The 26,102-nt window shown below is 42.7% G+C and overlaps 1 protein-coding gene across 1 annotated transcript in view; it reads right to left on the minus strand.

Annotated features, from left to right (window-relative positions):
* The window catches only part of LOC122813623 (vitellogenin-like), a 487,128-nt gene that overhangs the window by 18,414 nt on the left and 442,612 nt on the right, over window positions 1–26,102 (minus strand). Inside the window, exons 31-32 of the mRNA XM_044086038.1 lie at window positions 17,307–17,401; window positions 17,069–17,228 (exon numbers count right to left, since the gene is read on the minus strand). Of these exons, the coding sequence (XP_043941973.1) occupies window positions 17,069–17,228; window positions 17,307–17,401 (255 nt within the window). The remainder of the gene's footprint in view (window positions 1–17,068; window positions 17,229–17,306; window positions 17,402–26,102) is intronic.

Here is a 26,102-nt window from a genome sequence, read left to right on the forward strand (position 1 = left end):
ACTTCAGACTCTCACTTAGAAAACTAATATTTAACTCTGTACAGCTATGACTTGTGGGAGTTCTTCCCTTTTAAACATCCCCTTAGAGTTCTGCTGACACTGCAAATCCCCCGCCCCTTATTGTCGCTTGCAGCTTTAAAACTACTGATAAAAGATTAGCATGTGTGCAAGAGTTAGATCATGTAGACAAGTAGCCAGATGAGACATGGGGTGTAATTTAACCATTTTGACCAAGGAATGCATCCTTTTAGCTCCAGCAGGTTAAAACTACTGTCAAGGATACTCAGTGCCATACTATCCAGGAAATGTCTGTATAATTCTTCTAACTGCTGAGATCACAGATTTACCTCAGACTCCTTAGTCTAATTCCTTCAGATGGAAACAGTCCATGACCTAAGCCTAAATGTAAAAATAACTTCCTTAAGAGCATCCCATTAAGACCAATACCATATTGAATCTGACTCATCTGCATGCTTAAACTCAACACCCAGTGCTTTAAACCACTCCAGAAGGTCCTTCAGTTGGGTATAAAAGTTAGGAATCCTCCATATTTTAGCAACTATAGGTTGTAAAGCAGGACAAATTCCATAACAGGAACACATGCTCAGATAGAGAAGAGGCAATAAACTGTAACTGATGCCAAGAACAATATATGTGAAAAAGACCAGCACCGTACCAGTCTGCATCACCTGTCACTGAAGATGAATCTAAACAAAAAGAAAAGAAATTAATATCCCCAGCTAAAACCACCTCATTGCGCACAAAATCAATTATTTTACTAAATAATGACCTAAACTTGGACCCAGTACACCCAGAATACACATGATAGGTTCATAGGTAGGTACTAGGCTATCTGCCCGAAGGCATTTATAAGCCTAGCCAGAATGTATTGGCTTTCGTTGCCCCCTTAGATTAGTTCCCCTGTGCCTCTGTCCAGCAGAGCCACTGAAGTGAAACCCGGGGTAAACTTTCTGTTTCCCATCCACTCGTCATGGTTTCTCTTGAAGAGTGTTAGTGAGGAGCTCTGCCTAATGTAGATTGGAATCTTGTTCCAAAGCATGGGGAGTCTCTGGGACAGGAATCTATCCCTCCAGCACGTCCTATTTATTGTTGTGGTGAGGTTTAGATCCCTAGAGCGTGTGGCTTGAGGGGATATGGTTTCTTTAGGTGGAGCATGTCCATCAATTCTGGGTTGGACATGGTCTTGTATGACAGGCAGAGATCACCTCTGAGTAGGTGGTATTCAACAGAGTACAGCTGGAGTTTCTTCAGTCGAGCTGCATAGGGCATCTGTTTGAGGCCAGAGATCCTCTTGGTGAGGTACTTCTGTGGTCTTTCCAGCTCTTGCAGATGTCTTGTAAGGTACATCCCAAATGGGGCATTGTACTCTATGATGGGTCTGATAAGTGATGTGTAGAGGGGCACAATTTTTGATCTGGATGCGAACCCTTTTGTGATTAGGTGGGCCACATAGAAGGATTTTCTAACCACTTTGGCAATGTGATTATCAAAGGAGAGATTACTATCTACTTGGGTTCCCAGATCCCTTACTACGTCATCCATATTTAGGGGTAGTTTGTGGGTACTTTGTTTTTTCCAAAGGAAATGAAAACCAAATAGGTGCCGCTACAGATCCAAAGGTCCACTCGTCAACACAAAAAGCAGCCTGAAAAGATGTAAAAACAATACACGAGTAGATGCCACCACGATAAGTCCAATAAACTGAGCAGCAAAGTTTCAGTACATTTATTGCAACATAACACTCCATTTGTGCTGGTAGTACTGGTGAAAAAGTGCTCTTGCGTTTAAGGCCGAAAGAACGGTCAGAAGGTTTCTCTTTCATACCTTGTTTATCACAAAAAAACTATTTCAGAGATACTAACCATCCAAAAATTCTCAAATCAGTTAGTAATTCACTCAGTCTGCTACTTTGAGAAGGAATATATGTAAGCCCTTTATTAAGCAAGAAATTATCAGATAACGTAAGCTCAAACCATATATTTTGTGAGAAGAACATCACTATAGAAACAAATAGATATGTATATGGAAGCATGAATTATTTAGGATGCCTTATTGTTTATGATGTTGATTATTTTTGTAATTTTTATGAGAAGCGCTAGGTAACTAGGGAATGTCCATTAGGAAATTGTGTTTCTGAGTAATTGATTGATTGATTGATTAATTGCTTTCATTAGAATGAAAGACTTTTTATATAAAAAAGGGTGTTTTAAATTAAAGTTTTTTAAGATCTGAAGAAGCGTACTTGTGTGTACGTGAAAACGCTCATCTCTTTTTTGTTTTATAAGTACAATAAATGTACTGAAACTTTGCTGCTCAGTTTATTGGACTTATCGTGGTGGCATCTACTCATGTATTGTTTTTACATTTTTTTCCAAAGGGGATGACTATTCACTTTTTGGCATTTAGCTTGAGGCCATGATTTTGACACCAGGTATCCGTCTCAGTGAGACCCTTTTGGAGGATGTCTGTGTGAGCCAGAGAGTCAATTATAGCACCTAGTTTGCAGTCATCTGCGAACTTGGTCAGCCATAGTCCTCCTGTGCTTGCCTGTACCTCTGAGAAGTATATGCTGAACTGGAGGGGTCCTAGGACTGAGCCCTGGGGAATGCCACTTATAACCGGTTTAGAGTCAGACCTAGCTTACGCAACTCTCACCATGTGGGTTCTGTCCATGAACCAGTTGGCAACCCATCTTGTGATGTAGGGGTTTATGTTCAGGCTGGTGAGCTTGTCTATAATACCAGAATGGGGAATGGTGTTGAAGGCCTTTGCGAGGTCTAGGTAGGCTGTGTGTACCACCTTTCCCTCGTCTATACCCTTGGTAACTATCTCAAAGATGTCCACCAGGTTTAGGAAGCATGATCTGTCCTTAACAAAGCCATACTGGGTAGGGTCCAGTGTTTGGAGGTTCCCAATGTCTCTGTTAATGAGTTCCATGATAATGCACTCTATAGCCTTGCAGACCAAGCTAGTCAGGCTTATAGGGCGATAGTTCCCGGGGTCTGTTGTGGCTCCACCTTTGTGGAGTGGAATAACTGTTGCTGTGCGTCACTCTATGGGTACGTAGCCTGTGGAGAGGCTGAGTTTGAACAGTGTGTTTAGGTGAGGGATTAGTTCGTCTTTGAGCTCATGTAGGATGCAGCCTGGGACTCTGTCTGGTCCCATTGATGCTGTGTTTTTGGCTTTGGAGAGGGCTGTTTTAACCTGAGTGTCTGTGATTTCAGGGGCTCTACATTCTTCTGGTATGGTTATGGGCCCTTTTGTGGGTAAGAGTGGGGTGAAGTTTGCACTGAACCTATCTGCCAGGATGTTGGCGATATCGGTCGGTTCAGTGTATTTTGTGCCATTCTGCACTAACTCCAAGCAGATCTGAGCATTGCCACTTAGATTTTTGACATAGCTAAAGAATGCCTTGTGGTTATCTTTGGAGTCCTTGGCAATTTTTCTTTCAAAGCTAGCCTTGGATGATTTTAGGAGAGATCGTAGTTTCTTGCTGATACTGATCAGGGATATCTTCCCTTCTTGGGATTTTACTCTTTTCTGTACTAATTTCCTCCTTCTATTGTATAGCTTGTTTATGGCAGGGAGTCCACCACACTGGTTTCCTTTTCTTGGAGGAGTGAGTCTTGGTTTTGCTTGGGATAGCATGATCCATGCATTCTTGTAGGTGCCCATAGAATGCATTAGTAAAGGATTTTGCAGCTTTGACAGCGTTATCTTTTAGCATGGGGGCTTTGAAACTTTCCACTTCGGTCTTAAGTAATGTGAAGTTTGCTTTTGAAAAGTTTTTCACTGTGGTTTCCTTGACTGGGGGTAGGGCGGAAGGTGGATATCCAGAGTGATTTGTTTATGGTCAGATCTAACCAGCGAGGGGTTGACCTCCGGTGTGGAACACTGGTTGCCCATGTTGGTGATGACCAGGTCCAATATGTTGTCACCTCTGATGGGAGTGTTGACCAGTTCATCCAGGGCATTTGAGTTTATAAATTCTTGAAAATGTTGGACAAGGGAGTTAGTACTTGAGAAGTTCTCCCAGCTAATGTTTGGGTAATTGAAATCACCCAATATTAGGGTGTTTGGTAGGACCTTTATGTTTCCAGTGTTTCCAGAAATGTGTTATGGGGGTAATGGGGCATGGTGGGTGATCTGTAGCAAGCTACAATTTGAATTGCAGTTTTGCCTGTTGTTAGTTGCACGTGGATGATCTCTGAAGCATCGTGCTGTGCCACTAACCTGGAGGTGTGGGTATCCTTGATGAATATGGATACGCCCCCACCTTTTGTATTTCAGTCTGGGTTCTGTGGCCAAAATGTATGGTATGAGTTGTAGCCTGGTAGTGGTGGGGTGCTCTCTGGATCCTTAAACCAGGTTTCTGCTAATGCACATACATCGATTTTCTCCATACTGAGGAGTGCCTCAAATGCGTGCATTTTGAGGTTTAGACTTTTGGCATTGAGTAGCATTACCCTCAGTTTTTTGTTACTTGTGCTATTTACAGCAGTGGGTTTGTCTATTGAGCCTTGCCTAAAAAAGCACTATGTGGAGGTGGCAAGAGCCTTGGCCAGTATTCGAAAGCCTAAGGGTGACAGATGCAAGCTGTCAATAGGGAAGCAGCGTGGCTTGTCGAGCATGTCTTCTCAGGTGGACAGACACTTGATCCCCTTTGAATGACACCAGAAACTTAGCCAATTGTTGAATGTGATAATTTTTTCTTTATACCGTGGTATCATTCTTGGTGAGGGCAGGATGCTACTCAGGGTCATACCGGCCTGGGCTATGTGATCAGAGAGCTCTTCCATGTCTCTTTTCTTGTAGTCCAGGGAGGTACGGCTCAGGTCGTTCACACCAACATGGACAATGACAGAGTCATATGTGTACTTGTTCTGGAGTGACTTGAGTGCTTGTGTTATGTGGTGGATCCTGACACCTGACAGGCAGCTAGTAGTAACCTTCTCCTTGTTCAGCCTAGTGAGTGGGACGTTAGTGTGCCTGACTATAGAGTCACCTATTACTAGTGTGTGGGTATGTTATTTTGCCTTAAGGGCTGTGATTGCCTGGCACACTGGTTTTGTGAAGTATGGGTTTCATGGTTTGTGTTGTGGGGGGTGGATGTTGCTTGAATGTCTGCTTTGGAGGTCTCTGTTGCTTTTGCAGATTTTTATTTAGAGCCTCCGAGTATGTTTTCATGTATGTGTGTTTTTTGTCAGTGCTGGTTTAATGGGTCTGTGTAAGGCTGGTGGTGTGATGCAAGTATTTCCCTTCTCCTCTTGACTGTCTGATCCAGTCTTGGGTTGAGAGAGCTTAGCCTCCAGTTTGGCTATATAATTGCATCTCTAGCATGTATTAATGTTTGGTGGTAGGAGTAGAGGGTTGTCTGTGTACATGAGGCAGTTGTAACATTGCCTCAAAATGCCCAGATTCACCAGTTGGACTGGAGAGTACTCCTGAAACTGCCCTTTGGACATGCCTGGATAGGTACAGTGAGCTGTTTTCCTGATTGGCTGGTAAGGTCGAATAGAGAGCCTTGTCCTTCTGTACAGTATAGGGGGGGTCTAGTGCTAGGGTTTATAAGTGCTTGCTATGAGTTTTGAACAAGTGCTGGGCTGAGAAATGAATGGGTGAATGCTTAAGTTGAAAGTTTGTCTAGTTCCAAGGGAAAAAGTGAAGAGGAGACACTGTGGAGCCGGGAATAGTTATACCCTAGCTAACCAGCACTGCCCGGCGCGCACAACCGTGCAAATGCGTTTTTTATAGCAGGAAAATGAAAGAGATAGAAAATTAGCCCAAAATGGCCAATAAACTACTAATTTCTGGGCTGAAACCACTCCTCCAGGGACAGATAGGCTGCTCAAAGCTCCCCTCTCTCACAGGTTGAGCAGAGAAACTTCCTTCTATCTAAGTAAGGTACGGGCAAACACATAGACTTGTAACACAGCCCTGAATTCAGTACTAACCTGAAAGCTGGACTATACTAGCTTAGAAAGGCGGGAAACAAGTATATATATATTTTTTTCAGAAAATAAAGCAGATACAATCAAAAAACACTTTAAATGCACAGAAAAGGATACTTATTGTTATATATCTCAGATCAGAGTTGTAGTCAATGCCCCTAGTAATAAAGTAGGAAGAAACACAAATACAGGAAAAGCAGATGAATAAAGTGCAATTTTATATATATATATATATATATATATATATATATATATATATATGTGTGTGTGTATAACAATAGAAAACGAACAAACTGATATAAATAAGTTACCCAGTTAAACAGAAAAAAAGATCAAAACTGAGCCCTGTTCCAGCTGTCTTCAATCAGACAAGTTCTAACTGCACACTCCTGCCACTAGGGTGCAGGGGAACCTTCTCCAAAAAAAGATGGCCTGGATCAATGCTCAAGTTATACAAATAAAGCTAGATTCAGCAGGCCTGAATCTGGTCTATGCTACAGCAACAAGGTGCACCAATTTCAGAAAGAAACAGTTCAAATAAGCAGGCACAATAAGCCTGTGACCAGAAATTCCCAGCTCAGAAGGGCAGAATGCAGCCTCTCCTCCCACAAGAGTGCAGACCAAAAACCTTCTTAATGTAGAATAACTGGCTGGAAGCCCAAGTGCTTAAACCAGAACTAATACACTTTTAGAATAGCAGACACTGAGCCTTCAATCAGCAATTCCCAGCTTAGAAGGATGTAAGCTACCAGTCCTGCCACAACAGTGTAGACCACAAATCTTCTTAATGGAAAACAACTGGTATGAAGCCCAAGTGCTTAAACCAAAAGACTTAGAATAACAGTTACAATTTAATCAGGCTACTACCAAGCAGTAATAAATGCAGCAGAATAAATAAAATTGAGTACTTTTAAGAAGAGGCAAAAGCACAATAAAGTACGAGGAAACACAAATACAGTAAAAGCAGATGAATAAAGTGCAATTTTTTTTTTAGTAAAGTGCATTACAATAGTGAGCATAGAGCATTTGACTGTAGAAGTAATAGACTGTAGTTTTTCATTACACCACAAGGTGGAGCTCTTTTCAGGAATATAAAAGACCATTTCGAAAGTCAAAGAGGAGACTGGAACACTAGCTGAAGGAGGGAAGACTGAAATAGGGAGCAGAAAGGAAAAAGGTCCTTGCAGCATGACTGGATTTTCTTTTCTAGTGTTTTGGGGACAGGGAAGTGTGTCTGTCTTTTGCTGAAATCCTGGATGATGGTATTTTGGGGAATCAGGAGAGAAGTCTGAAATCAGTAGTTCCACGTCTGCATATGATTCAGCAAGAAAGGAGTTCCTTTGGGCCTAGTACAGAGAAGCCATAGATGATTACCAGAGTTCTGGCAGGTGATTTTATCTACTTTTCTCATCAGAGGAACCACAGTGCCTGGTCACTAGGATATTCTGGATGGAGTGGTGAGAGGCTCTGGCCGTCATTTTATATTTTTATAAGATTGTGGATTTACCCCCCTAAATGCTTTGTGGATTACAAATAACTGGGATCCATATGAGCTACAACTTGAGCCCCATCATGCCGGCAGCAAGACTGTAAGTAGTCACTGGCCAGTGAACAGGGTATAATAGAGTGTTTCATAGTTGGTCTGTTTAGAATTGATCAAGGGGATTGAGGGTGTTAATACTGCTTAATGACACTGCTTTTTCTCATATTTGTATTGTTGCATTATAAATCTTCATTGTTCAATGACATTGCATTTTCTCATATCTGTATTGTTGTATTATGACTCTTTTATTGCTTAATGACATTGCATTTTTCTCCCGTGTTTGTACTCCTGCATTATAAAGCTTTACTGCTCATTGATATTGCCTTATTTGTGCATATTTGAATGTCAAGACCTTTTTCTGTTGAGTTCTGGGGGAAGAGGGTGGATGTATGGTTTCACTGTATGCATGTCTCACCTTGCCTTATTACTAACTGGTGCACTGTTGAAATAATTTGTGGATGTGCTATTGCCTTTTAAACTAGATGTGTCACCTAGAAAAAAATCTGCCATTCTTGCCACCTTGGTGTGTTGGGCCTAATAGGGGTGTCACCAGAGTCAGGTAGGAAGGAACCCATATCTACTTCAGCTGCATCTGCGGGTGTGCTACATTTGGGGGCTTGTCCTTGATTGCCTGTACTGCTTTGGACTCCACCCTATTCCCCTGTACGTGTGGAAAGCAAATCCATCAGAAACATAAACCCAGAAGTAGCTGCTAAGTGGTGCAAACAACACAATGCTCAGTCAGAGCACTGCTTAGTTCTGGTGTTGCCAGGGGTCACTTGGACTGATATGCAAATACATCAAGTCACAGGATCCTTACCAGTTGTAGGGCATGGATTTTTATTAGACAGCACTATGGACCCTACTGAACAGATGACATTGGCCTTATTAGAATGGAAAAGTCCTGTAGTGTATGAGCACATACCTTCGAGTGTACAAATTTCAGGTGGGAATGCAGTCTGTGTGGTAATCCTTGAGAAGTGTACTATCTCAGCAACAGAAAAAATACCTAACAAGTAGGTCAGAACCTTCCACCAGAAGCTGCAGCTTCACTGCCCGTAAATACTATAGGGCCTGAAGTTTTGAATGCTTTGGGAAGTATTGTAGAAAAATGCTTAAAGCCTACACAGCCATTCACTGGGTTTAGCTACTGCAAATTGCGTTTCTTTTCTGGCAAACAACCCACACCTCAGGGAAAGGAAGATTTTGAATCCTGGATGGATCAGACTTCACAAGCCCTAGAGAATCAGAATCTCAGAAGAAGCAGCGGATAGCTGAAAGTCTAAAGGGATTACCTGCGGATACCATATGCAACCTAAGGATGTGTAAACAAGATTGCACGGCCAAGGACTATTTAGGAGTACTGCAGGATGTGTTTAGAAGGACCGAGAGGGCTGCTGACCTAATGTATCAGTTTGAACATACATACCAAGAAGTTGGTGAGAATCTATCTCTAACTGCTCCGAAATGATGAGAAAGCAGATGAAACAGATGAAGATATCCTTGTGAAAAAAACTAAGGGACAGAGAGGTTCTAAATAACTCATTGAGAGTCGTTGGGATCCTGAGTGTGGAGTCATTTGAACAGCTTAAGTATTGCCTCACACATGCCCCTGTGCTGGCATATGCTGACTCAACAAAGCCATACACTTTACATGTGGATGCTAGCAGGGATGGCTTAGGAGGAGTCCTTTACCAGGAGTATGATAAGAAACTGAGACATGTGGCTTTTATCAGTTGGAGTTTATCCCCCACAGAAAGAAACTACCCTGCACACAAGTTGGAATTCCTTGCCTTAAACTGGGCGGTAGTGGACAAGTGCATGACTATCTCTATGGATCTGAATTTGAAGTGCAGACTGACAACAATCCTCTGACATACATCCAGACCACTGCAAAGTTAGATGCTACTGACCACAGATGGATGGCAGCTCTATGAAACTATAATTTCAGTTTGCAATACTGCCCAGGATATGAAAATGGAGATGCTGATGGTCTGTCCAGAAGACATCATGGAGATTTACACCCCAACGATTAGTGGGTGGAAATTCCAGAACCAGGGGTGAGAGCTGTGTGTCAGATTGCAACCTGCTATCAACACAGTGAATGTTGGGCCAAGAAGTTGGGTCTGTCTGGAGCAAGCCAAGCTTACTGTAATCTGGACTTTACAGGCTTCATCGCTACCAGCTTTGAGTAACAGTCACCTCAGGAAAGATCAAAGAGAAGACCCTTTAGGTCAGCTGGTGTTAGCTGCTTTAGAGAAGAAGCAAGTTAATATGCTTTGCATGAATATTCATCCTCTGGCAAGACTTTTGGCCAAAGAATGGGACAGACTACAGATACAGAATGGACTAGTGTATAGGAGATCTCCTAGTGCAGTGAAAAATGACAATTGTTGCTTCCTCAGAAGTATAGAGGAGTAGTACTCCGGTCATTGCATGATGAACATGGTCATCTTGGTTATGACAGAACTATGGGTCTGGTACGAGACAGGTTCTACTGGCCGTGCATGAAGCAAGATGTTGAGGATTATTGTCATAACATGTCTTCGTTCCATTAGACAGGTTCTACTGGCCATGCATGAAGCAAGATGTTGAGGATTATTGTCATACATGTCTTTGTTCCATTAGACAAGTTCTGCTGGCCATGCATGAAGCAAGATATTGAGGATTATTGTCGTACTTGTCTTCGTTGCACTCAGAAAAAGACTCTGCCTACCAGAGCTGCCTCATTGGGTCAAATGGAGAGCAGTGGACCCATGGAACTGGTCTGTATAGATTTTCTGTGCATTGAACCTGATGAAGGCGAGATCAGTAATGTGCTGATGGTGACAGACCACTACACCAGATATACCCAAGCATTTCCCACTTGTGATCAGAAAGCTATTACAGTAGCAAAACTACTAGTTGAGAAGTTCTTTGTACACTATGGCCTGCCAAAAAGGATACACTCTGATCAAGGACGTAATTTTGAAAGCAAACTTGTCCATGAACTACTCACTCTGTTGGGAGTCCAAAAAAGCTGCATCACTCCTTATCATCCTCAAGGGGATCCTCAGCCTGAGCATTTCATCAGAACTTTACTAGACATGTTGGGAACACTATCTGCTGAGAAGAAGAGTCAATGGAGTACACATGTAGCCACAGTGGTCCATGCTTACAACAGTACTAAAAATGATGCTACAGGATTCTCACCTTACTTCCTAATGTTTGGAAGAGAAGCTCATCTTCCTGTTGACGTCACCTTTGGAGTCACAGCTGATGATACACAAGGGCGATCTCATGGCAGTTATGTGGAGAGGCTCAAGAAGAACCTCAGGCAGGCTTAAGAGCTTGCTGAAAAATTAACAGGACAAAGACGTCAGCGAAACAAGGCTCAATATGACAAAAAAGTAAAGATGCATGACTTGCAGCCAAGGGACAGAGTTCTTTTCAGAAATTTGGGACTACAAGGAAAGCATAAACTAGCTGACCACTGGGGATCTGAGATTTACATAATTTGTTCTCAGCTACCTAATATCCCTGTCTACCAAGTTTGCCCTGAGGGGAAAGAAGGACCCATTAAAACCTGGCACCGCAACAACTTAATGCCTTTGGCAAAATCAGTGAGACTCATGAATTCAGATCCTAGAATGGCTCAGCAGAACCCTAACTCAAGGTGATCCAGAAGGCTAAGGCAGAGAGGAACTATCCCTTCCAATGTTCAAGAGCCTATGCTCCCTCCTGCTGAAGGAGAGGAGGACAGTGATGATAACTGGGGTTTCAGTGAGTTTTTTTATGAGGATGTTCAAGACCCCATGGGCTGTAATCTCAATATAAATGCACCAGAAATCGTTCCTTGTCATTTTGAGCAGCTCAGACCTAACAATAGACTAAGTAATGTTTCTGTGCCTCTTACAGAACTGCTATTCAGAAAATAGTGCTGAGGACAGTCATGCCGTTATAGAAAACGAAAGTGAAGTTATACAAGAGGAGATCTTAGAAGTAGACAATATGCCTACTGAAGAACTGGACATGGAATGTGATATGGGTGACAAACCTTCCGAGCAAAATTCCTTAGCTGTCTCTTCCGAACCAAAACTGCAGAGACTGATTCGGCCCCCACAGAGACTTACATATAACAGTTTGGGACATAGTACACATGAATCTGTGGCCACAGCTCATCGTAGAGTCTGCGCCCATAATCCCTATGCCTCCTACTACAGTGGTGACACCCCTTCCCAAGTTACGCATAAGGCTGATTACCCTTGGTGGAATGTACCTTTTGAATGCAAAAATATTGTTCAGTTGATGGTGCATTAGTGCTTATAAATATTTTGCTGCTAATCTACCTTTGACTTGGGGGGACCCAAGATTTTCAACTGGGGGGAGAGTGTAGCTCCCACTGTATTTCATTGTAGAAGTAATACACTGTAGTTTTTCATTACATCACATTTCAGGAATATAAAAGACAATTACGAAAGTGAAAGAGAAGACTGGAACACTAGCTGAAGGAGGGAAGACTGAAACAGCTGAAGGGAAAAAGGGCCTTGCAGCATGACTGGATTTTCTTTTCTAGTGCTTTGGGGACATGGAAGTGAACTAGCAGATTGTGTCTGTCTTTTGCTGAAATCCTGGATGATGATATTTTGTGGAATCAGGAGAGAAGCCTGAAACCAGTAGTTCCATGCCTGCATATGATTCAGCAAGAAAAGGAGTTCCTTTGAGCCTAGTACAAAGAAGCCATAGATGAGTACCAGAGTTCTGGCAGGTGATTTTTTCTACTTTTCTCATCAGAGGAACCACGGTGCCTGGTCACTAAGATATTCTGTATGGAGTGGTGAGAGGCTCTGGACATCATTTTGTATTTTTATAAGATTGTGGATTTCCCCCCCAAATGCTTTGTGGATTACAAATAACTGGGATCCATATGAGCTACAACTTGGGCCCCATCATGCCGGTAGCAAGACTGTAAGTAGTCACTGGCCAGTGAACAGAGTGTTTCATAGTTGGTCTGTTTAGAATTGATCAAGGGGATTGATGGTGTTAATACTGCTCAATGACATTGCTTTTTCTTATATTTGTATTGTTGCATTATAAATCTTCATTGCTCAATGACACTGCATTTTCTCATATCTGTATTGCTGTATTATAACACTTTTATTGCTTAATGACATTGCATTTTTTCCTGTGTTTGTACTGCTGCATTATAAAGCTTTACTGCTCATTGATATTGCCTTCTTTGTGCATGTTTGAATGTCAAGAGCTTTTTCTGTTGAGTTCTGGGGGAAGAGGGTGGATGTATGGTTTCACTGCATGCATATCTTACCTTGCCTTATTACTAACTGGTGCTCTGTTGAAATAATTTGTTTGTGGATGTGTTATTGCCTTTTAAACTAGATGTGTCACCTAGAAAAAATCTGCCATACTTGCCATCTTAGTGTGTTGGGCCTAATAGGGGTGTCACCAGAGTCAGGTAGGAAGGAACCCATACCTACTTCAGCTATACCTGCGGGTGCGCTACACCAGTACTCCATTTTAGCCCTACTAAATCTCCTGTATCATTCAAAGATGTAATCCCCCTATACCTGTTTCATGTTCCTCCATTTGGATGACAAAACAAGAGACCATCAAATGAAATCCTGTTTTGACAGTTTTTGTTTGCTTAGCCTTTCTTAATCGGCTGTTTTCTATTACATCAAAGTGAATAAACCTGGAATGTCTAAATCATCTTTTTTGCTTAAGTGAGTGATTTAACCTGTTAACATTTCAAGAGTACAGTTTTGCTCTCATCACGAACAGAGAAACCTCAACAGCATCTTCTGTGACAGAGTTAGTCAGTTCCCATTAACATCATTACATAAATGAGATGGAAAATGCTGGCCAGCTCCTATAAAATGCACAGAAACAATGACAGAAACAAAACCATATAACATACATCACCTACCCTAATGCATCCTAAAATCTGTTTACAATATCTGTAAAAGATGGCCTTCCCAAGGCGAGATCATAAATCACAATCAGCTAACTTAGAATAAATACAATAATGAAAGCCAATCAAGGGAAATTGCCTCTCAAGTAGACCCTTTCAGTCTCTGTTGTTCCTGCCCACACACAATACAGTCACTCAGATCTGCATTTATTCACTGAAGATGACCTAATATTCTGTTACAGTATATAAGTAATTTCTCTTTGAGTATTCAATTTCTGCCTAACAAGAAAGCTTGATCCTCAGGCCTAAACAGGTTCAATTATCATATTCATGGCCAAGTCAAAGACAAAATGTTTTACTAGACAGGCTAAACAAACATAGAAAACTCCAAACCATTCTAGACAAATTAATACCTATTCCTTTACACACTGTGTAATTAACCTACTTGACAACAGTTATAACATTAGTACCACAGTGCACAATGATGCAGAATTCCCCCATAGGCAGTCCCTAAAAACCCTACTGGAAATCAAGCTACAGGCAATAAGGGCATACTTCTCAAATGGACCTCATAAGGAATGCTCCTCTTTTTGAGTCTGAAAAATCCATGTTAAGTTCTGTTCTGCAATGAAAGGGTCAGCCATACATTCGTTGCTAAGAATTTTAACCAATAACTTTGTTAAATAATATATATATATATATATATATATATATATATATATTCATTAAAATAATATTTTATAAAGTAACACATTTTAACCCTGCTGTGAGCTTCCTATGTGAAGTGGTTAGTAAGCTGTTCGCAAGGGTTCCATATTGTGCCTATTTATTCCACATGATGAGAAGAAGTGTTCTACAATTTGGAAAAACAAGGTTGAGAATTATAAACAATCCCAACAGCCTGCCACATTATGTTATCCACTACCACTGAGGTTAGGCAGCTCTAAAACCCATGTACAGAGTAGGCTTAGTCAGTCCCCTCCAAAACAGAAGTCTAGCAGTTGGCTAAGAGGGTTAAGGCCGTGAGCTGTAGTCCCTGATGTCAGGGTTTGATTCTGTCAGCCTTCACTTGTCTATTGTATGACCTTAAGCAAATCACTTAACAAAACAATGTTTACGGACAACTGAGACTTTGGGCTAGGTTCAGATGAGAAGTGGTGTTCTACAATTTGGAAAAGCAAGGTTGAGAATTATAAACAATCCCAACAGCCTGCCACATTATGTTATCCACTACCACTGAGGTTAGGCAGCTCTAAAACCCATGTACAGAGTAGGCTTAGTCAGTCCCCTCCAAAACAGAAGTCTAGCAGTTGGCTAAGAGGGTTAAGGCCGTGAGCTGTAGTCCCTGATGTCAGGGTTTGATTCTGTCAGCCTTCACTTGTCTATTGTATGACCTTAAGCAAATCACTTAACAAAACAATGTTTACGGACAACTGAGACTTTGGGCTAGGTTCTTCAATGGACTGCAAGCCTAGTAACTAACTAAGAACCTAAGGCCTACATACTACACTAGCAGGTAGATTTTAATGCCAAAGGCCTCGGCATATAATATTAAGCACACCACCCCAATTGCAAACACAGATGTTTAGAACCTCTCTGCACTTAATGCCCAGAGAAGACCACTGCTTGTCGTCAAAAGCTAATAGCTAGCATACCAATGTACAACAGCAGGATAGAAAAGGACAGGACAGCTGCTGCAGTCACATTGCCAGATTTGCCACTGGGATGCCCTTCAGAACACACCACTGTAACAACCTAAACTATCTTGGGTGGTTAGAACTACACAGCCTAATTCAGTGCAACCAACTTATAGTGGCACATAAAGTACTAAACCAATGTGACAATACACCTGCACTTAAAAGCATTAACCCCCTACAACAGTCTCAGACCTCTTTGCTCTTCCAATAGATTGCTAGCTAGTTCATACTGTCAAAACTAATAATTCAACTGGTGTTTCCCTGTTTGTCAACTGTGTAGGTAGAACTTGGAACTCTCTCCCTGCTGACATCACCCTAGAATCCACCCTGAGTCAATTTAAGAAAAGACTAAAACAGTATTTGAAACTGAACTGGCTATGTCCTTGTACCAAGCCTGACCAGCTCTCTCCTTATGATGGTGTCTAATACTTTTATTGCAGTTTAGATGCATCATGAATTCTAGGTCTTTTACCTTCTGAATTCCTAAACTTTGGAAATTGTATAACTTGCTTATATAAAGAGTCTGTAAACAGTGTTTAACATGAACCATGTAATCTCTTTCTGTTTGTACCTTGGAGCTTTTCTCCCTGGGCCTCCGCTGAAAATGGACATGTATCCAGTCGGACTATCCCGGTCAAAATAAAATAAATAAATAAAATAATAAATAAAAAGTAACTCATGCCATAGATTTATAGTTGGGTCTACTTTGTTTCATTGAAAGCTCATTTCACTGAATTTCAGTTCACCCTCACCAAATCGCTGAAAGCTCAAATTACTGAAAACTCATTTCACCAAATCTCATTTCACTAAAGTGAAGTACTGGCACTGCATAGAGTACTGTAAGGCAAGTAAAAGGTATATGCCCTTTTCCCCAATGTAGTGTGATCCTGGGGGTGTTGGGGGCGTAGCCCCCCACCTAGTTTGGGTGTATATTGTCTTCTGGAAAGAGTCAGTCATTGGTATTGTAAGTATGCATGTCTATGGTTTAAAATGTATCAGTTTGAAGCTTTCAGTGAAATATAATATAAAACCAAACTAGGTGGGGGGTTACACCCCCACAGCCTCCAATGTGGGGGGCTGTGCCCCCCACACCCCCCTAACTATATATACTAACTCCAGGATAGCACTACAGCGGGGAAAAGGGCATATACCTTTTACTTGCCTTACAGTACTCTACACAGTGGCAGTACTTCACTTTAGTGAAATCAGATTCAGTGAAATAAGTTTGCAGTAATTTGAGCTTTCAGTGATTTGGTGAGGGTGAACTGAAATTCAGTGAAATGAGCTTTCAGTGAAACAAACAGACCCTTATAATTATATATGCTTTATTAAAGATGGACATTAATCTATCTGAGGTCATGCTGTAGCCTGTGAAGGTGTTCCAGACAATGCAGAGCTTCTGTTTTGGCTAGACGTTCAAAAATTACAAATACTCAAATTACTTTCAGGTTCCTTACAGTGCATCAAATGCATGTCTGGCTATCGCATTCACCACACAGCACTATAAAATTGTGGCTATCTTAATATTATTTAAATAATTTGTTTTCCGTGATTAACTCCAGTAAAGTGACATTCAAAAGTAATTGGAACCATATTCTAAATAAATGCATTTTGGCTAAGTTGACAGTTTGGAATACGAACCAAAAATGTCCCCGGGATTCAATAACGCCTACACTAACTGTACACAATGTGTACACCGTTCTGCATGAATGGACAACCCAGGCATAACTCATGCTTTCGTCTGCCTTATTTTATTTTGCCTACTTATTTTCTTGTAGATTTAAATATCAACAGGAATTCATAAAGGTTACCACAAAGAGTAGAGTACATGTATGCTTAGTGTAATCTTTCTGATTGACACTTAATGTACACTTTGTGTAGGTGTTATTGAATCTGGCCCTATTTTTATCTGTACAAGCAGGAAAAATGAATAAAAAAGTATATTTACTTCCAGAGCAGGTTTCTCCTGGTACTGCCCAAGAATGAACAAAGCTCATAGCATTTGGAGCTACTAAGCCAGAAGGTTTTCTGAATTCCATCTGCGTTTCCCCATCATTGTGGCCACAAACACCGCATGTTCTTTTCTTCATCCACGGAGACACTCTGACCTATTGTAATAATAGCATGCATTAGTGGTTCCCGTCAGCACAGTATATTGAAAATCAGAATGTTTAATTAGACAGCACCTTGAATATTTTCCCACTATAATGTAAGTATTCAATTCCATGTTCTGCAGCAAACATATTGATGCCATCCTGATTCCTCTCGAGCACAGCAGTACCTGCAACAAAAAATTCACAGCACATTTCATTTATGAGGAACATCATCATTTAGTATACAGTCTCTACATTATGGAGCAGCCTATTATTCGTGGTTAAACAACGCATACCTCTGCCTGCTTTTAGGAAATCTCTGGATGGGTTTCTGGACAGCCAGAGATACAGATATGTAGTTACATTAAATATCTGGATGATTATTGAATTATGGGATTATGAACTCATATTCACTAAGCACCTAACAGTTAACATTTCTAACGTTGATGGAATAAAATAGAAAAAAGTTGATGCCACAATGAGCATGCTCAGACAAACAACCTCAGTGCATGCAACAATAAACCAATGTTTTTTACAGAGGGGGCAAGCCCCCTTGCACCCCCTCCCCACTGATTATACACTGTAAGTCAGAGATTGCATAATCCTAGTGGAAAGGGCATATTGTTGAGCCCCAGTATTGTAGTGATCTCACAAAATTGTCGACTATCTGTTCTATCAACCAATATGCCAACAAAAGAGATACATACATACATACAAATATTTCAAGCACGGGCATTAAAATCCCTTCTAGTTTGCCAATATTACAAAACAAGAAGTTATGTACTCACCATAACATTCGATGTATGTAGTCCATCTCGCCTCACATTCTTACCCGTGGGATTCGGCTCCGACTCTGCCAAAACTTTTCTAGCTCAAAGTCTTTCTATTGGCTGGGCTAAGAAGGTATCCCATGCTGCACTTCTCTATATCCCCAGATCTAGTTTGCTGCGAACACTAGCACTCATTCTCCATGCATAACAACACACAAGGAAAGGAAGAACAAACCAAGAATGAAGGGAGCTCTGAAACCAGACCTAACCTCCAGATCCTCCAGGAAGGGGGAAGGAGTGGGGTAAGTAAGAATGTGAGGCGAGATGGGCTACATACATCGAACGTTATGGTGAGTACATAACTTCTTGATGTTATGTAGTCCAATCTCGCCTACATTCTTACCCGTGGGACACCGTCCCTAGCACGTAAATCCTGGGAAGCCCAGTGGAAAATACTCCTGAGCACTGTGGAACCAAAGGAAGACCTGCCCCTAGATACCACATCCAACTTGTAATGAGTAACAAAGGTGTGAGGAGATGCCCAAGTAGCCGCAGCACAAATATCATCCATAGACAATCTGGCCTGATAGGCTGTAGATGTAGATACAGACCGAGTAGAGTGAGCCTTCACCAGAAACGGTAAATCTTTACCCCCTGAGGAATAAACAAAGGAAATACAGCTGGAGATCCACCTGGACAGAGTGACTTTGGAAACAGGAGACCCCATTCTGTTTTCCAAAAAGGAAACAAACAATTGATCAGATTTTCTGAGGTTTTTCATTCTGTGCAGATAAAACGTAGTTGTCTGTGTACATCCAATTGATGGAATTTGAATTCTGCCTTGTTTGAGAACTGGGGAAAAAACACTGGCAATTCAATGGATTGATTAAGGTTACTGACTGATGCCACTTTGGGAAGAAAAGAGGGGTTCGGTCTAAGAGAAACCCTGTCCTTATGAAAAATCAAGTATGGGGGTTTGATTGATAGAGCTTAAATCTCTGAAACGTGTCTGGCTGACGTGATAGCTACTAAAAAGACAGTCTTCCAGGTCAAGAATTTTAAATCACAAGTAGCTGCAGGTTCAAAGGGAAATGAACTAAGAGCCTGTAGAACAAAGTTTAAATCCCAAGGCTGACAGGTTCCAATACCGGAGGACGAAGTAACAGAGTGCCCATCAGGAAAGCTTTACAGAGTCTATGAGCCATCAGACTAGGCTCATTTGTGACATGAAAGGTAGAAATCGCCGCCAATTGGACTTTAATGGTGGTGGCCACTGAGCCCTGGTGAAAAAGCATAGACAAGAACTCCAAAACAGATTAAATTGGAGCCGTGTAAGGGTCAGTCCTTTGGGTATGAGCCCAAATTGAAAATCTCTTCCATTTGCTGGAATAAATCTTCCTGGTCGAGGGCTTATGAGAGGAAGATAAAATATGAACTACCTCCGGCGAGAAATGATGAAGCCTAACTAATGACGGAAGTGGAGTAGCCAGGCTGTCAAACGGAGGGTCTGCAGAGAGGGATGGAGATGCCCTGACATATGTGTCAGTAAGTCTGATTGTGGGTCCAGAATCCAAGGAGCGTCCACGAGATAGAAATGGAGAAAGGGGAACCAAATCTGATGAAGCCAGTGTGGGGCAATCAGAATCATTCTGCTTTCCAAGGATTGCGCTTTCTGAATAACCTTTGACAGCAAGGGGACTGGAGGGAAGGCATATAGTAGACCGGAGGGCCAATCATGGACCAGAGTGTCCCTGGGTCACTCCCCCTGAGGGGGAATCAACGTGAAGTAATTGCTGCATTTGGCATTGAGGGGGCTGGCAAAAAGGTCACAACAAGGCTGATCCCACCTGCAGAAGATCCGTTCTGCAACTTGACAGTTCAGGGACCACTCGTAAGGCATCAGAATAGCTCTGCTTAGCTTGTCTGCGATCACGTTGGACTTCCCCGGAATGTGCATTGCCACCAGAAACCGTTGGGAAGACACTGCCCACTGCCACACTCGCATGGCCTCTCTGCACAGAGGATATGACTTGGTTCCTCCCTGCTTGTTCAGATACCACACTACTGACATATTGTCCGAGTGGATTGCAATAGTCCCGAGAGGAAGAAATCTCTGAAGTGCCTGCAATGCAAGTAGCACAGCTCTCATCTCCGGGACATTGATATGCAGATGCATCTCGTGCTCTTTCCACGTGCCTTGGACTGTCCTGCCTAGATAATGCCCCCTCACCCCATCTGGGAGGCATCCGTGGTCACTGTGGCAATCGGGGGTGCCAGAACGAAGGGCTTTCCTGAGTCCAGATTGTCGGTGCGAAGCCACCAATTGAGATCCTGTTTGCACCTGTCCATAAGTAGAATAGGGTGAGAAAGAAGATGATGTTGGAGACCACTGGGAAAAGAGAAGCCACTGAAGGAGAACCATATGTAACCTTGCTAGAGGAACTAACATAATCGTCATGGCCATAGTCCCCAACAGTTGGAGAACCCATCTTGCCTTCGCTCTTCTCAGAGGGAGCAGGGAGTGAACTTGTTGTTGTAGGGCTCTGATTCTTTCCTGTGGTAGAAACGCCTGCATGAGGATGGTGTCTAGCTCTGCACCTATAAAAGTGACATGCTGTGAGGGCAACAAGGCAGATTTTTCCCAGTTCAATGTTATGCCCAACAGATTTATAGTGGCATCCCTGGTCTGAATTAGTAGATGCCTGGTGGTGGCAGTGAGGAGCCAGTCGTCCAGATATGGAAACACTTGGAATCCTTGATGTCTCAAGTGAGCAATCACCACTGCCATGCATTTGGTGAACAGCCTTGGGGCTGTGGTGAGACCAAAGGGCAGGGCTCGAAACTGAAAATGATTGGCTCCCAGCCGGAAGTGTAGGTGACTCCTGGATGCCCTGTCCATTTTGATGTGGTAGTAAGCATCCTTGAGGTCAATGGAGCACATCCATACTTCTTTTCCCAACAATGGGAGAATAGACTGCAATGTGACCATTCGGAACTTGGACTTTTGTACATGGTTGTTCAATCGGCTGAGATCTAATATGGGTCTCAGGTCCCCTGTTCTTTTCAGCACCAAAAAGAATCTTGAGTAAGTCCCTAATCCGATCTGGTCTGAGGGGACATGTTGGATGGCTCCTTTTTCTAGCAGCTTTGAAACTTCTGAAGCTGCGTAATCCCTTTGACTGGGTGAAACATCCTGGATTTTTCTGACTGGAGGGGAGTGACGAAAAGGGAATGACATAACCTCCGGAAATTATTCGTAAAACCCATTGGTCCTGGTTGATGTCTTGCCAGGCCTCCAGGTATAATGAGATTCGACCTCCGACTGGCTCTGGAAATGCACAGTCGGGCCTCCCCATCAGGAGCGATGGTAGGGAGAACCGCAAAAGGAATCATGGTCTCCCGAGTTGCGGGGGCCTCCTCTACCTCTAGGGTGGCGTCTCCCTGAATAACCCCCCCTCCTCTGCCTCTGGGGGGGGGGCTCACCTTGTGCACTGGGAAAAAAACCTCTGTGATTTCTTGAATCACATTTTTCCACCCCTCTGGGCCTTGGGATAAGGCCTAGAGGGAAGGGAAGGGAAAAATGGACTCCTACAGCAGACAGAGTTTTTCCCTCCTGCTTGTACCTGGTGAGGGTATCTTTCACCTTGGTTCTGAACAAAGAGGGACCATCAAAAGGGGCATCAGGGAATGAAGACTTGAAGGCCTCCATGAAATGACAAAGGCGCATCCAGACCTGTCTCCTAAGGGTGACTCCTGAACTTGCTGCCCTACTCGCTCCCTCGGCTGCATATGAAATCAGCCTCATGGAGGGGTTAACAATGGAATTGAGGGTAGACCTCTGGGCATTAACCGTCTGGGTCACCCCCTCAGAAACATTACCCATGAGAGTATCTCCAAGCTCCTTGAGGAGATCTCTGTGGAGCCATGTAAAGTGAGATAAATAATTCAGTGACCGTAAGGTAAAGGTCACTGTAGAGAGGGTACGCTTCCCGTACCGGTCCATGGTCCTAGACTCCTTGTTAGGAGGATGGACGGTGGAAGAAGTCTTGGCTAATTCCTTCAGAGTGGCCGCTGCCACCACCATGTTATCCACAGGGACTCCCTTTGACAGAAACTCTTTACCCCGGGGGAGCAGACAGAAATTTATTGGGTCTCCTGGGGACTGGTTCCACAGAGTCAGGGTTCTCCCACACCCTTCGACAAATCAAATCCAGGAGCTCGTCGAAGGGTGGAGACACCCAGAAGGCGGAGGGCTGAGCACCGAAGGCCTTCAGGAAGACCGACTCCTCCTCGGAGGGGGCTTTGGATGGCCAGTCACCTCTTTGTTTCAAGATCTCTAGGATGTCAGAGAAAGAAACATCCTCAGAGGATGACTTGGGGGACCCCTCCAATTCCTCGAGGTCAGTATCTGATGTGAGAGACTCATCCTGGGAGTCTATGTGCTTCCTCTTGCACGTTTTCTTTCTAGGGGGCTCCTCAGGCAAGCACTCTGAGGGGCCCTCAGAAACTTGGGGACCACTCATGGGGGTACCCTGAGGCCTTGGGGCTCTGCTGTCTAAAGATAGGTGGTGATCAGAGACCCACACCGGAGTAGTAGGGGACAGAATGACCGACCTGCATGATGTCGCTGACGATCTGGCCAGCGCATTCCACATGGCCTTAAAGGCTGGTCCCCCTGAGTCCGAGGAGCGACCAGCCTCCGAAGCCACGACAGGAGTTGGACTTCCCCATGCCGAAGCACCGAGAGGGAGACTAGGAACCGAGAGATGTCCCGAAGCCTCTCCCTTGGGTCCGACTGAAGAATCCCGAGTCCTGAATCCTGTGGATGGCGCCGACGGGGTCGGAGCTGACATCGGCACCGATAAGCCAGGAGGGGCCATCGGAACCGACCTGGAGACATCACATGGAGCCGAGGGTGGGATGCGCTCGGAGGAAGTATCGAAGTAGGTTGCAGGATGTGCTCCGGAGCCGAATGGGACGGAGCCGAGAACAATTTTGCCAAAACTGGCGACTGAAGGAGTCTCTGCACCACTCTATCGACGTCCACATCCGATAATGTCCTGGAGGATTTGGAGGACAAGGAGGGAGATCGAGACCTCCTCTCCGGTGATACTTGCCTAATACTAGGCGATCGGCTCCGAATATGTTCCAACATGATTGGAGCCGATGCCGGTTCCATCACCACTGACATTTCCTGCGGCCCTGAAGACGGTGGAGCCGAGGATGTCGAAGCTGATTTAGCTATTTTCTCCGGTGGCTCAGAGGAGACTGAAGGAGCCGGAGACCTCTTTTTTGATTTAGTGGTTTTAGCTTTAGAGCTGGAAGCAGTTTCCAGACCCTCTTCGAATAAGGGTTTCAGAAGTCCCTTCAAAATCAACTTATTCTTTCTTTCCTGAAGGACTCTAGGACTAAATGCATGACAGAAGCTGCATGACTCCTGGAGATGGATTGCTCGCAGACAATATACACAGACAGAATGTCCATTGGTAATGGACATTTTATAGCCACACTTTGAGCATTTCTTAAAGCCCAAGGGCTTGTGCTCCTTAGAATCTTTAGACATCATAACCAACTAGCACCAATCACCAAGACAAAAAAGTATAGGTACGAAACCAACAGTCAGAGACTCACACCACACTTACGGTGGGAAAAAACTACCACTAATAAAAAACTCTAACGAACGATCCTCTGACACACACAAAAGTGGGGGAAGGACTAAAACCTTGGTTTTACACCGGAAAGCTTGTAACACAGGGAAGCAAGGGGACAGACTAGGTCCTCTAACTGAAACGGGCCTAACCCATTGGAACAGCTAGTGGGATACCACAGAAACAATCACACACACACAACTTTTCCACAAAATAATACCAAACGAACAGTAGCTATTAAAATAGCTTTTTGTTTGCAATAAATTCTCTCAAGAAGAAGAAAAAAGGGTACTTAGCCACAGTCAAGAGCGAGACCACGTCCGAGCTACACGAGTGGCAAACGAGATCTGGGGATATAGAGCAGTGCAGCATGGGATACCTTCTTAGCCCAGCCAATAGAAAGACTTCAAGCTAGAAAAGTTTTGGCCGAGTCGGAGCTGACATTCGGCTCCGAACCCACGGGTAAGAATGTAGGCGAGATTGGATTACATAACATCACTTGTTCCCATAATAAGTGTCCAGGCTGCTCTTAAAATATCTAAACTCACACTTGCTTTAATGTGATTTGGTAGTCTGTTCCATGCATCAGCTACTCTGTCAGAGAACCAATTAGTACACTTCTCATTCCTATAAAATCTTCTACAAAGATTGTCTGATGATTCTCTAGTACTTTTTAATAACCCCAAACATTCACAGAGGTAGTTGTCTCTAAATGAATACTTGAATAAGATCTCCTCTTAGATATCTGTAAGAGACACTGTACAAGTTCAGATATTTTAGTCTTTCATAATAACTTAAATTTTTACATCCATGGATGCCCTTGGTATATTTCCATTGTATTCTTTCCAGTTTACTCATGCTTGTTTTCTTATAGGGTTTCCATATTTGTATTCCTTACTCAAGTTTGGGTCTGATGTAACTAACAAACAATGACTGCATCATTTTTGATTTCCTAGACTTAATAAATCTTTTTATGCAACCTATAGTTCTATAACTATCATTAACCAATTGGTTGATATGATTAGAAAAACTCATAGCTGAATCTACCAATATACCCAGGTCCTTAAATTAGTCTACACTTTCAATCCCTGTGTGCTGTATTAAATATTCACCTTTCAATTTATGTTTCCAAAATCTCATATGATTATTTTTTGATGTATTTATCAGCATATTATTCTTCTGTGACCAAATGGTCAATTTAGTCAAGGTATTTTGCAGACATACCTTATCTGTAACACATGTAATCAGTTTACCCAGTTTCAGGTCATCTGCATATAGACAGTCGAACACCTCAGAAGAAAAAGGTCTGAAAGATACAATCTAAACAAGTAAGGGCCTAGGATAGAGCCCTTTGGGACATCTTGACTGTAACCAGCGATTTCACCTCTCCAGTTGCTGTATGATACTTGCCATGTCCTATTTGTAATGTGGACATTAAACAAATTTGGCTAAGTTTATAATCCCATATCTCTTTCCAACATAAAAGAAGACTCACACCTGGCTATATACATACATACATATCTGTATATATATTTAAGTGTGTGTGTGTGTCTATATATATATATATATATATATATATATATATATATATATAGGTTCCTATCAGAAGACTGAAGATGCATTCTGTTGAATGCATCTTGGTCAAACTTCAAATGTCGAAAACGCAAAATGACGAAGCGGCTTTTAAGCAAATTCTTTCCCTGGGAAAGAAGTCATTTGGCCGCTTCCGTCACTTTGCCATTTTCGACACTGTAGTGTGATCTCAGAGTTGGTATATTTAAGTAGGGGGGTGTAGGGGGTACAACCCCTCACATGGAGGATGTGGGAGTTGAAACTCCCCACCTAAAATAATGCTTAGTGTGTTTTTTTTTTTTTTTTTTTGTGGGAACAGCGATTTTTTTTTTCCCCAGGAAAAAGTTAGTTCGCTGATTTATGTTTTTGCTGTTTTGGGTTCGATATAACAGCGTTCGATCTTAGTATGGACAGCCAGACATTGGATATGTCAATGGTATGGAATGTCATTTCGGGTAAGTGGGGTTGGATGGGTGACATCATGTGTGTATGAGTTAGGGTTAGGGCCGGGGATGAGTGAAAGATGTGTGGTTGTGTGTGAGTTTGTGTATTTTAGGGTAAGATTTAGGTTATGGGATAGATGTGTGTTTGTGTGTGCTTGTGAATGTTTGAATGTTTGGGTGTCTGAGTCTGTCTTATGTAGTGGCAGTGTTACGGGAGGTTTTAATGATGTTATGGTGTAAGGTTAGGGTTTGGGGAAGGGTCAGCTTTAGGGTTAGGTGTAGCACCCATTACTAAGGTGGTACCCCTTCTTGAACCCAACCCTACACCTTAACGTCATTGAAACTGTAACGCTGCCACTATTCAGACAAATTTCAGGGGGGTAGTTATAATATTGGAATATTGGAAGAGGAAATAGTTTTCTTTTCTCAATATTTTTTTTTCAGTTTTGTTTTTGT

Source organism: Protopterus annectens, chromosome 10.part0, assembly GCF_019279795.1.
Source record: "Protopterus annectens isolate FY-2018-M chromosome 10.part0, PAN1.0, whole genome shotgun sequence".
NCBI lineage: Eukaryota > Metazoa > Chordata > Ceratodontiformes > Protopteridae > Protopterus > Protopterus annectens.